General features: G+C 40.1%; 1 protein-coding gene across 1 annotated transcript in view; it reads left to right on the top strand.

Annotated features, from left to right (window-relative positions):
* The window catches only part of LOC311234374 (receptor-type tyrosine-protein phosphatase epsilon-like), a 110,304-nt gene that overhangs the window by 74,608 nt on the left and 21,661 nt on the right, over positions 1 to 14,035 (top strand). The window contains exons 3-6 of the mRNA XM_084321533.1: positions 9,700 to 9,771; positions 10,786 to 10,882; positions 11,672 to 11,745; positions 12,165 to 12,301. Coding sequence (XP_084177659.1) covers positions 9,705 to 9,771; positions 10,786 to 10,882; positions 11,672 to 11,745; positions 12,165 to 12,301 — 375 coding nt within the window. The 5' untranslated portion in view covers positions 9,700 to 9,704. The remainder of the gene's footprint in view (positions 1 to 9,699; positions 9,772 to 10,785; positions 10,883 to 11,671; positions 11,746 to 12,164; positions 12,302 to 14,035) is intronic.

Raw genomic sequence — 14,035 nt, 5'->3', positions numbered from 1 at the left:
GATGTGGCATAATTGCTAAACGTGTTTAGTCCCTTGTTTGAGCCGAATCTGGGTTTAACATGATTTGTGGAGCTCCCTCTGGTGTTGTGATCATGGTATTCACTGACCTTTGGGAAGTATTTTGACATGTACATGGGTACCTTGGTCGTGTAGTGTATCTTGTAGACCAGGCCCATTGCAAGTTGCTGTACTCTGTCGTCTACTCTAAGCCATCCTAGTTTGTCAAAGTGGGCTGGGGTGAGGTGGGTTCTAGGAGTCAGGTCAAGCAGTAGTCTGACTAGTTTGTTTTGAGATGTTTGTAATTTGGTTTTTAGTGCCTTTGAGGTGCTTTGGCTTTGGTACCATGAGGTGCAAGCATAGTCGTAGTACCCTTGAATGAGTGCTCCTGCCAGAGTCTTCAGGGTATTCTTGTTTACCAGAGAGGAGATCCGGTACAAGAATCGAGTTCGTTGGTTGACTTTTTTTATTACATTGGATGCCATTTTGTCACAGGAAAGATTAGCCTCTAGGATGGAACCCAGGTAGGTAATTTCATCTTTCCTTGTGACAATATTGTCACCCACTGTAACTGAGAAGCCGTCGGTCTTGCTGAGTTTGTTATTTGAACCGAAGAGAATGGACTCTGTTTTGCCCATGTGTAATGATAGTTTGTTATCGGCGAGCCATATGCAGATTTTGCCTAGTTCCGATGGATGTGTTCTGGATGTGTTGATAGCGTCATAAGCACTCATTCAAAAACGATTCTGTCACATGGAATGTGTTAGTTGCTTACACAATGTTGGATTATGTAATTGGTTGGTCATGACTCATTGTGGAACAAAATATAAATCGCGGGAAGTCTTGTTAGATGCCATTCGTCAAAAGGACACTCATTTCACTGTTAATAAAATGTTCAAGCAATCAATCAATCAATCAATCCAATAACACACGCTCACTTCACTGTTAGAGGGCATGCTGTGAAGCAACTCGGAGGTGCATGCCATCTAAGAATGAAGTGAGCGTGTGTTATTTGAATGATTGATTGATTGATTGATTGAAAATGTTATTAACACTTTGGTTGCCTAAGGTTAAATTAATGATATACCATAGATTGCCAGCGCTATTTGTCTATGGAGAAAGTCCCCTTCTTTGCAGGGCTATAACTTTTTAAATTCTATTGCTACATTGCCATTATTAGGGCCCATTCAAAGTCCTATATGTATTGTTCATTGTGTAGCAACGTTAAACTTTTTCATTCACATATTCATAGTAAAGTATGGTCTAATGTATAAGTATGTTTTCATCTCTTTCTGCAGCTTTCTCCAGAACGTGATATACAGCCCCAAATGCATTATATTGATGATGAAATAGTTTGATGGCAATCAGCGCGATATAAAAAATTCCAACTAGACGTACTTCTAGAAGTTACTACACGTCATCTGATGTTGACCGGATGGGCGAGGGGGCGTTTATAATTCCGTGGGCAGCGTTATACCAATCATCTAATGTGGGTCAAATGTTGATAATATCAGTTATTATCGAAGACGGTAACGTTACACGCTGAAACTCACCCCAGTCTCCGCTCGCCGTTGGGCGATCATCGTCGAGTAGAAATTTTATCATTATGGGATATATTATTACCCGGTCCATCTCCAGCTTGTATAATGGTATATACGTCCAAATCATGTTGTTTATCGAGTTATTGGCAATCGATCGCTATGTAGAGTGACGAGCTAGAGTCACGGGACATGTACCGAGTGGCCGGAAGCAATACGGACGTCTAGCAAAACCTCTAGTGCGCTTCCTGTTAAGCGCTTGCGCCGATCGGCCACCAGATGGCGCTCCTGAACCGCCAGAGAGCTCAGTGGGTCCTGCTGGTGGATCTCAGGCCAGCGGAGGGACATTATGAATCCGATCGCAGATTTTTGAAATATTGATATAAAGACGACGTACAGCGTCCCCCGGCAACTTTAGCATGGCCAGCAAAGACGTCTAAAGACGGTTCCCGGCACCCAAAGTGTTAATGTCCGCTTTGTTTCAAACTGGTTATTCTTTGGCCCTCTTTCGAAGTCGGTTATGCTTAGAGTTTATCTTTAGAGCAGGGCGATAGACCACCAGCCCTGATTCCAAACTCTAAGCATAACCGACTTCGAAAGAGGACCAAAGCATAACCAGTTTGAAACAAGGCGGACATACAATTTTCAATCAATCAATCAATCAATCAATCAATCAATCATTCCAATAACACATGCTCACTTCATTCTTAGATGCTTCTATAGAAAGTAGGTTAAAAAAAAATAAAGAAGTTGCCTCCCTCTTCTTTTTTTTAACCTACTTTTTCTGCGGATGGTTTTGTGAATAAATCTCCATTATGCTTAAATTAATGTGTTTATTGTATAGCAATAAGGTTGGATGAATTCGGCAATTGTATAAAGATGTAAGCACTGTCTATCTGTAATAAAATGTTCAATCAATCAATCAAACAAATAACACGCTCACTTCATTCTTGCCTTGAAACTGCGCACCTCCGAGCTGCTTCCACACGGAGGCAACTTCTCTTTTTATTTATTTTTTTTAACTACTTTTTCTGCGGATGCTTTTGTCAATAAATCTTCAATTAATGTGTGTTTATTGTATAGCAATAAGGTTGGATGAATGCGCCAATTGTATAAAAGACATTACACCACGCACAGTCGTGCGTTATGAGACGACCACCCCTAGGCATGCTCTAATTCTCATAACGCACTCCTGTGCGTGATGTAATGCTTAATTAGTCATTTAGCTGATGCTTTTATCCAAAGCGACTTACAAATTGTGAACAAGTCAGCAGGAAGGGTACATCTATGGCAGGTATTGTTCGTCAAATAGTGTCGAACCCAAGTGCTAGTTCATAGTAATATAGACATATTAGCAGTGATGGGCAGCCTGTACGTTAATGCCAAGCAAGCAGTGCAAAAATGCTTCCGCATTCGTCACCGCACGCTAGTGCGGTAAAGCGCCCTTCTTTTCAGACAAATGCTACCGTGCGTGCACCGGCGGCGGCGTGCTCGCTCAGGTGCGTGCGTGCGCCGGCGTGCTCGCGCGAGGTGCCCGCGCATGCGACACGAGCGGAGCTCAATATATATAAGTCACCGCCCCTATTTTCAGTATCTAGCAATAGCTCAATCGGCAAGGACACATGGCTGTGGATCCTATGGCTTGTTTGCTGGCGAGTTCGAATCCCATCAAAAATATTTTTTAACGTGATTTTTTTTTAACGTGTATTCTTTCGCCGATTAAGGTTAGGCATTGTTTCGGAGTTGGTTAAGGTTAGAACGGTTAAGTTTAGGCGCTGTTAAGGAGCTGGTTAAGGTTAGAGTTTGTCAAAGAGAATGGCAATATAATTTGTTATGGTTAAGGTTAAGGTTAGGCATTGTTTCGGAGTTGGTTAAGGTTAGAACGGTTAAGTTTAGGCGTTGTTAAGGAGCTGGTTAAGGTTAGAGTTTGTCAAAGAGAATGGCAATAGACAGCCTATTTCCGCGCGACCTGGGCGCTGGGCGGCGGAAAATGAAAGGCGCCTTACTGCATGCCACTACGGTAAATTTTTGCACTGCTTGCTTGGCATAAAGCTACACGCTGATGGGCAAGCTACTTGGAAAATGTAGCAAGCTACACTACAAGTTACTCTCGATTAAATATAGCTCAACTACAATGGAAGCTATCCCCAGATAAATGTAGCAAGCTACACTACAATAACATGGCAAAAATAGCTAGCTACATTGGCACTTTTTTTTTTTCTTTTTTTTTTTTTTTTTTACTTCATGATCAAGTTTCCACAAAACAAATAGACAGGCAAAATAAATGCTCAGTTTGATTTAAAACTATTATTTATTTATATTATAGTTTATTATAAAACTGAAACAAGCCCTCGGTCTGGCTTTTTGTATCATCCTTTTAACATGAACTTGTATTATGTACAAAATCCAGGAAGGCAAGTTTAGCTGGGTGCAGCCTCTACAAAAGAAAAGAAAGAGACCATTTGGTTTGATCAGTTTTTATAGTATAGTTTGTTGATTACTTTTGATGCAGTAATGGTCTTTTTCTTTTCTATTCTATCTTTATGTATTATTTATCCCTAAACTCTGCATCTTCTGGCTGCCTGATACCCTCTCCTAGCTGAAACCTGCCCACTTTATCAACCAAAAACACACTTCTTCAATATCTGAATTTTAACTAATAATAACTGTCTTACTGCATTTTACTATTATGCTACCATGTACTACCACCAACTATGCTAATATGTCTATACTACTACAGTACAGTATGTACTCAAGAGTATAACACTCAAGCTCGACACTGCTAGACAAACAATACATTTACATTTACATTTAGTCATTTAGCTGACGCTTTTATCCAAAGCGACTTACAATACTACTTATCCTTGGCTGCTAGATATGTACCACTCACTCCTGCTGACTTGTTGTACACAATTTGTAAGTTGCTTTGAATGAAAGCGTCAGCTAAATGACCAAATGTATTTAAATATGTAACTCACAAAACATTCCATGGCCCCAAAATCATGTGGGGACACCCCCTGGGGGTCCTGACCCACAGGTTGAGAACCACTGCTCTAGGTGATATTTTAGTGTATGTACTATTTATGGTAGTTTGTTTTTTCTTTTCTCCACCCCCATAATAGTTCATTTTCTGCCTACAGTGAAACATGTTAGTTAAATCTGTTGACAAAAAGTGCACTGACTTGTGTGCTGTTTGGGAACAGTTGACAATGTTTATGTAAAGCTTTTCATCAGCTTACCTGAATATATGTGTTCTCAAGTTAGTGCTGGACATGTTGGATGTTGAGAGAAGCTTCGTTTTTGGCTGACACAATAAACACATATGTTTTAGGCGTTTCTTCAGTCAAACTCATAATTTTTTCCAGATAGGGCCATGGAGAGACATTGTTGTTATTGACATCATCTTCATCAATGCCATCAGCCCTGGAAACATCGAATCCTTCTGCTATTTCGCGCGGACTCAGGTTCATTCATTCATTCATGGTCTGTGTTTAGATTTTTTTTACTTCCTGGTTTGCCGAGCTGGAGTGGCATGTCCCACCCTATCCTGCCTCTGATTGGCCTACCCGCAATGTTTTGGCCTAATCGTGAGTCGTCATACTCATATCTAAACCAACCAACCAATCATAGTGGGTTTTCTCCAATAGCATCCAGCTGCAGGACAGAAGAACACGACACTCTCAGGACCGAAGACACTCTTTTTTTTGTGTGTCTGTTTCTCCGGATATGTAGCGTGTAGCGTTTTGCTGACGCTACGTCACTACTTGATTCGAAAACTAGCTGCGCTACAGAGATCGCTACTTGATTCAAAAGTAGCGACGCTACCATCACGCTACTGAAAAATGTAGTTAAGCTATGTAGCGTCGCTACTTGTAGCTAGCTACTGCCCATAACTGCATATTAGCATGGTAATAGGTAGTAGTATAGGGATAATAAGTAGCATAGTACATAGTAGATACTAAATTGTAGTAAAGTACATAATAGTAAGATACAGTAAGAAGGTTTTCTTTTTTATTTATCTTTTCTTTATTATAATAAATATTATTTCAGTTATTTATTGAAGAGCATACATTTAAACTAGGAATTTAAGATAGGAATGTAAGCTAGTCTATCAAGTCTATTAAGCTACTCATACATTTGGAGACGACAGACATGCTGTGGCCTCTGTAGTGACCCGTACACACACAGACATAGCGCTCACTGCTGCAGGACGGGCCTGTGTGAGTGAACGTGAGCGGGCCCAGCGGGGCAGCGTGGGGAACAGGTGTCGACACTGTCAGCTTGTTAACACTCGGGAGAGACTTGGCTCCTCCTGCACACCGTGCCACATATGCAGTGGATGAGCCTTTGGCTGTGAAAGCGACGTGCAGGCAGGCATGCATGTGACGTGAGGAGAAGCAGAGGTTGAGGAACAGATCAGTGTATGTATTTATTTATTTACTGTACAGCATGTTTTTGTCTGTTTACACATGTGAGATGCTTTTACTTTGGAATATACTTGTAAACATTCCGGAACATGGACTCGCTAGAGCAGGGGTGGCCAATGTGTGGCTCCTCCCTCCATAAAAAAATACAAATAAATAATAATAATAATAATTTTTTTTTATTTTAAAATGTTATATTCATTCCATAAGCCGTAGAATAAACATTTACAGACTTTTTTATTTGTAAATGGTTCATTTGCATGTTCTTGGTATGTGATTCTAGGGACATCTATGGATCTCAGGGAATGTATTCCCAGTGTCAGAAATATTGTGTATGTTACTAGGCTTGAGTAAATTGTAATGAACCAAAGGAGAATATCAATTCAATTATATATATTTTTTTTTATCTTTGACTGTGAATAACACCATGCTAAGATTTACCAGACCTGAAAAATCTAAGCAAATTAATAAAGGGAAGATGATTAAACACAAGGTTTTGTAGATACAGTATTGAATTCTGCCATCCGGACACATTTGAAATATGATTATAGAATATCAGGCCTATAAATTACCTTATTATGGCCAATCTATTGATCAGGCCAAATCTCCCCTTTCCAATGGCAGAATTCAATCTGGATTTAGTATCACCAGGCGTGCTTCACAAGTAGTTACTTTTTTATAATGTAAATGTCTCTAAAAATGTTCATCAAATTGCAACGCCGTTTTTTGCTAGACGTTCACAGAAAGGTAGAGAAACTAACTGTGTTCTGTATTATGGCAATAACGTTCAGGTTTGTGGGAGATAATCCCGAAAAATAAGAGAAATCAAAAAGTGAATCCAGAAGTCAGATGATGTGACAGTGGCTGGTGTGAGCTGGGTAGGGTAGTTTTTCCAAATTCGAAAGTCCATCAAAAGCCCTGGGTCTCTTCCTTCAAAAGACTACACTCACTTTTGGCTGCGCCACTTCCTCCCGTCAATATGTGCCGGTTTCCGACTCAATGCCCTGAGATTTCTATAATCATATATTTCACTAATAACAGTTACAATCATTGGTAAACAAACGTAATGCTGAAAATATACACTTTGACTGCTGTTTTGACAGGGTTAGGGTCTTTCCTATTGGCTACATTTGAAAAGAAAACGCAACATTAATTCATACATTCTGTAGAGATGGATTTATGGCCTGATGTCATTTGCGGTCCAGTACCGGACCGCTCAGGCTTAACCCTGTGAGGCCCAAATAAAAAAGACATTAGCAACATCAGAGGCCAGAGGGTGGGACCTATAAACACATGAAGGGTGCCATGCCTGAAAAAAAGGTTGAGAAACGCTGGTATATATGGTGTGGCTCTTTGTGGTACGACAGTAATTTTTGTGGCTCTTAGTCTCTGACTGGTTGGCCACCCCTGCGCTAGAGGGTTATTTAATTGGGAAACATCAAATTTGTATGAAATATTACATTTGTCAAAATAAGACATAATGTGATATTCAGTACATTCCAAGTAAATGATTCCTTATTGCTGAAGAAAGATAGTCTGTTGATGTATGAAGCAAAACTTTGAACATATATTTCAGAACCGTATTGTTGTGCAGAACAACTAAAAACAAATATATCGTAGCCCCAACATGTACAGTAGGCCTGTAATAATTCATAGTTTGTATTTATCCATTACATTTGGAACATCAGCAGGATATTACGCAACACCAGTTCCTAGAGAAACTAGATAACAACGGGGTGGTGTGCAAACATGTCTCCAAGATAACGTCACCAATTAGGCCTCTTGGATGACCCATTTCTACAAGACCTAAATTGACACCATGAATTATTCTCTCCAATCTGTTTCAGTGGGCTCAGTCAGTAACGAGAACAGGACTTGGAACAGAGGGTTAATTAGGGCACTCAAATCTCACTACTCTCATTTATTGCATCAAAAACTAGATGTGTTTCAATTTTGGGAGTTAAATTATGGAATAGCCTTAGTGACAGGTTGAAGTTGTGTACTTCTCAGGGTAGTTTGAGTAAAACATCAAACATTTGTTTTTTCTTTAAAAAGATTTATCTTGCAGCATATTTTAAGTTTTTCTTTCTTATATTAAAATATATTTAGTTTTTAAGAATTTGTAAAGGATAAGCATGTGCTTCAGCCTATTCCTTTTTTTCTGTCGTTGATTTTGGATTTTGTGTGAGCTTGCCTTGAATATGTACATTTGTGATTTTTTTTATTTATTTTTTTGTAAGTCCACACAGGTGTGTTTTGATTTGTCTGTAAACAAGACCGAAAAATAAACTTCATTCATTCATTCAAAAGCCACTTATGGCAGATTTGCCCTGTTTGGCCAATTTATTCCCTCGATTTCCTATCCTGACATTCGGAAGAGAGACACGAGAGATGGATGTTGATTTAGAGAAGTTTGCTCCTACATTTGGAGATAAGAAGACATTTGACGACAATGTGAAATAATATTTAGAGCGTGGTCGCATTGAAGAACCTTCGCTTATCGCTTGCAGCGAGGAATGAGAGGATGAGGGGGACGAGGGTGAGAGAAAGGTTGGCTTTACTGCAGTAACGAGAGAGACGGAGGAGGAGTGGGAGAGGGACGGGGAGGACAAGGCCTTCTTCTTCTTCTTCATGGTGTGGTCAAATCTCCTTTATTTACTTACACTAGCACTGTGACTTTTTAATAATACTGTCAACATCACTATACGCTTCCAAAAACAAATCTGACTTGCCGTCCACTGCCTCACCCTCTACAAATAGCCTGGTGGGTTGTGCATATTAATGTCGATATCAGTGTTTCTCGTGGCTATTATTATATTATTTTACCATGGTGCAGAGTGTCTCACGTCAAATATAATACTGCAAAATTAGACCTTCACTGTAATGTTTACCTCATGTCCGGGTCCAGATGCTCATACTGCACAGATCTGGTTGCTGCCACCTATGAACTCGTGCTTCCTCTCCCCTGTCTGCGCTGTGGTTATTTTAGGGGATATGAGGTGTCTCATGCTCATTCAAGTAGACATGACGAGACAGGAGAGGAAGAAGATTTCCCAATGTTGTCCAGCAGTCGGACAAGACAGACTGTGTACAATCTCACATATGAGATTCGAATTTTGTGAACTTCACCCCGAAAAAACTATGCAAACAGTTTTGCACACGTTCATTTAGTTTGACGGTTATTGAGAGTAAGTTTGACTATGGCCACCACCAGTGATGTCATGACATTGAATCTTGGTGTTTTAGTGTAAATGTCTTAGTGTAAATTACAAGGTAGCAGTCCCTAGAAGACAAGGTATTGCCATTCTTTCATTGACATCATTTCATGGATTCAATGTCCAAGATGACATCACTGGAGGCCTTATTCAAACAAATTTACTGTAATGTACTGTAATGTCAAACTAAATGAATGTGTGAAAACTGTGTGTGTGCGATTTACAGTGTGCAAAATAAATGTGCATTGTTTTTTGGTAAAGTGCGCCTTTAAAGAAGCTGGTAGAATTCTCATAGATGGAATTTTGAAAATAGATTCCAAAAAGCCTCACACATGAGTTAACAGCATCGACTTCCTTATAGCTGAGTTGACATCACAGCTCAGGCTCGTTCCAACAGAGATACATTGCTCAGTGCTTTAGCGCCCTCTTGTGGAATTTGTGAAGCAGCAATATGTGATATTGTTAGGAGCAGTGGAACGATGTGATGCTGATGGCATTTGTACTGTTTTCTCTCTTTATTCGCAGTGACAATGGTGTTGTTTCTGATTGGCACCACTATAGCCTTGAACACTTCCTCTCATGAGAACCAGACAGGAGGTAATTACGGACCATACTGCATGACTGAATGATAATGACACCGATGTAGTGCAATGTGGTGATACTAATACAATTTAACCTTTTGAACTGGAGAACCATATAACTCTGTTTTTTGGAACAGCCCATGTATTTGTCGAATAGACAATCCACATCGCTTGGAGTGTAAATGTGATATAATATCCCCTGGAAGTACTCGACCTCTACAGTCTTTAACTATGAATGGACACAACACTCTTAACTTACCATCTTTAGATAATAAAGTACTCTACCTCTACTGTCTTTAACTATGAATTAGCACAACACTCTAACTTACCATCTTTAGATAATAAAGTACTCTACCTCTACTGTCTTTAACTATGAATTAGCACAACACTCTTAACTTACCATTTTTAGATAATAAAGTACTCTACCTCTACTGTCTTTTAACTATGAATTAGCACAACACTAACTTACCTTATTTAGATAATAAAGTACTCTACCTCTACTGTCTTTAACTATGAATGAGCACAACACTCTAACTTACCATCTTTAGATAATAAAGTATTCAACCTCCACAGTCTTTAACTATGAATGGACACAACACTTTTAACTTACCATTTTTAGATAATAAAGTACTCAACCTCTACTGTCTTTAACTATGAATGAGCACAACACGCATATTAAAATAGGTTAAAAATGAAATTAAAATAAATATAATTATTCCACATTCCAAGAAGCCAGGGCTTGATTTGATTTGATTTCCATAGCTCAGTCTGTACTCAGGGAACCTTAAGCACAAGCCAGTCATTTCAGCAGTAGTTCTAATCTACTGTAACTAACAACATTGTGATATATCATTTCCTTTACTTAATTTACCATCTTTAGACAATACAGTTTGAAAACATTGTTCCTCTGAGGATTTGAGTTATATGGTTCTGTGTCTGAGGTACTCAATTTACAACCATGTGTGAATAGATCGTCTGCATGTATTTTGATCTTATACTGATACATATGTTATTATATTTTATTATCCAGAAAACCCCACCCACCAGGGTGCCCATGTGCTTCCCTCTACACTGGTCATTGCTCTGCTCCTCATCATCCTCGTGCTCCTCACCATCTACTGTCTGAGGTAAACACAACACAGTGTCTCTCTCTCTCTCTCTCTCTCTCTCTCTCTCTCTCTCTCTCTTTCTCTCCTTTTGTGTTTGACTGTGTGAGTGTGTGTATTTGTGTGTGTGTACATGCATGTGTGGTGCATGTGTTTTAGTTTGTGTGTGTGTGTGCTCGCGTGCATGCATATCTGTTATCTGTCCGTGTGTGTGCATGTTCATATTATTTGTGTGTGTGTGTGTGTGTCACGTGCGTGACACATGCGTTTGTGTGTGAGACTGAAGGGTGGGGTATTCTGAGGACAACAGCTGCACCTCAGTAGGTCAGAATACAAACGGCTAGTGCTGGTCAGATCAGACTCATTCATTCACTGAACAAGCAGCTCAGTCACTCAGCTCCTCTCTGTGTTGACGACACACAGCTTCTCATGAGAAGGAACAGCTTTAGCTCTTTCAGATGGTTGGTACTTATTTGTCCTCTATGGTTGTATTTAATCATCACCTACTTTTAGTGCCGAGTTGTATTAGATGGGAAGGGGGGGGGGGGGGGGGGGGGGGGCGATATTTGCTTAGTTTGTTTTTCTGTGTCTTGCCATTATCGGTTTTCTTACTCTCAGCTCATTGCAATTCTCCCCATTTTTGTAAAGTGTGTGTATTATTGTGCAATTGCTCAATATATATTTTTTAGGTTCGAGTTTGAAGAACTTTGTCAAACCTTTACCATTACAGTCTTACTTAGGTATTTACTTATGTATTTACTTACAACTTAGTTACTACTTTTTTTTACTTACTGCTTACTGTTTGATTAGGTTCAAAAACCACAGGAAGGCTCTAGTCACTTCTGTGGATAAGAAGATCCCAAATGGCTTTCTGGAAGAGCAAGGTACAGTATTGCTGCTCTCAGCTGATGACGTTGTATGGAAGTGTATAAGTGTTGTAATCCCAATCTAGTTTTATCTTCTGTTTTTGTAGAATGTTAAGTTTACATTCTCCTTACTTCTTTATGTGCTAAGAAAGACCCATGACCCTTAACCCCCAGGGTCATGAATCTTTCCTTGCACGTAAAGGGCAGCGTAAACTTGCATTTCAAGTTAACAAGCAACAAGTTGGAATCTGGACATTTCCCTGCTACCGCAGCTGTATATTTATGACTTCAGGAATCGGTTCTGACATCTCCCCCCAAAAGCAGGAAATCTTAATGACCGTCCTGCCGTGTTGTTTCAGGTGCTAGCAGTCCCTGTACGGCTCTCCACGGGGAAACATTAACGTTGTGTTCACAATATTTTCTCGTCCCACACACAGGGGAACAGACGGTGGTCCTCCTCCCCCGATCTCCCTCCCCGTCCAAGAGGTACTTCCCCATCCCTCTGGACTCCCTGGAGGATGAGTACCGGATACGCTCCGCAGACGACGGCAAGCTGTTCAGAGAGGAGTTCAATGTAGGTTTACCGATTGCTCTACACCTCCACTGTGTGACCTTCTCAGTGCGGGTGTCGGATATTGGGTTGATACCAGGCTAAGACGCCGTATCTGTACCCAAAGTGAAATTCAATGCCAGGAGCTATATGCCTTTATATATATATATATATATATTTTTTTTTTACACTTGGAAACATATTACATATTTTTCTTTTCCCAATAACCCAAAAAACGAATGGTATAAGTCCATACGGTTCAGTAAAAGTAGTGGATCAGATCGTAGGCTACCAATGTAAACAAGAGGGCAGCGCACACACACAGCACACAGGAACACCTGTGATTGGTCAGACACTGTAGCTGGAGGAAGGAGGAGCGCTTTATTTGATATAGAAGAGCAGACATTCTAAAATGTAATGCGCCAATATCACGTTTAATTAATTGTTAATGCCAAAATTGTGATCGCGATTAACACACTCTGTGCCACGCAGTTTGCCCATCTTATACCACTCTCTGCCAGTGCTGTAAGCCTATGGAGTCGCTCACCTTCTTTGCAGGGCTATAACTTTTAAAATATTATAGCTATATCGACATTACTATGGCCCATTCAACATCGGTTATCTATCGTTCCGGATGTGGGAACGTTATATTTTTCCATTCATACATTGTCGTGTTAGTACCGTCGTGAATATAAGTATGTTTTTAGAGTGTATAACAGTAATTCCTAGAACGCGAGTTATAGGCCCAGACGCATATTATACATAATTGATTGGCGTTTCGTTCCTATACACGCTATATTAAAAAATTCAAATGCATAATGCTCTGTATACATTATGTTCCATCATGCGTGAAGGAAAGGGGGGGGGGGGGGTCGTTTATGATTCCTTGATTGTCAGTAACGGCTTTCCTTAGTACGACATCATACGTTGATCGGATGGATTGCAATGAAATAAATGGACAATCGAGCTGGAATTAACGTTAGATTCCTCTTACCTGTGGCCGATGAGTCCGGAGAAATTTGTTTCCAATTATTTGATTTCGATCTGCTAGATCCATTTTCCGTTTGTATGACGCAATAAACGCCGAAAGCATATTGATTCTGTCTTGAAAGCGATCCCATGCACTCGAGTGTTTGTCTTGATCAACATAACAAGATAGCTCTGCCGGAGGATTTCCCCCGATGCACAGAACGCCACATCCGGTTTAGAGTGGAGTGCAACTCGCCCGAAATCCACCAGGCGGCGGTATTGAGGCGTTGCAATATCAGACAGGGTCCAGCTGGCTCCTGGAGCCTTCCTGGATGAATTATGAATGCCAATAGCGAATAAAGGAAATAACGATCATAAAAACGAGTAAACTCGTTGTTGGCGTTATTAGATTGGCGGGCAATAACAAGTAAACTCGTTTTTGGCGCAGGATGTGTTAAGATAGGATTAGGGGGGGGGGCTTGAGATAGGTATGCACCTATCTGACCGGTGCTCTGCATCAGCCGACACTTAGTTTATGACATGAAATCGGTATCTGCAGTGAACATGTGATATTGGTTCATCTCTCATTCCAAAATGAGATATGCACCTTTTTGGAAAGCTTGACACGTAACTCTCGAGATTCATTGCGTCTGTGAAAGTAAAACTATGGAATATTACTAAAGTTGTCAGTTGTCCTAAGCTTTTTACTCAACACCATAAGGACATTTTAGAGGATGTAATCATCTGCACTTTTGAAATAACAAGCTGAAATGTAATAAAAAAAATTGA

This window comes from Notolepis coatsorum (assembly GCF_963971535.1).
Source record: "Notolepis coatsorum genome assembly, chromosome: 9".
Lineage (NCBI taxonomy): Eukaryota > Metazoa > Chordata > Actinopteri > Aulopiformes > Paralepididae > Notolepis > Notolepis coatsorum.
Note: the sequence above shows the minus strand (reverse complement) of the source record. Positions and strands in the feature narration are given on the sequence as shown.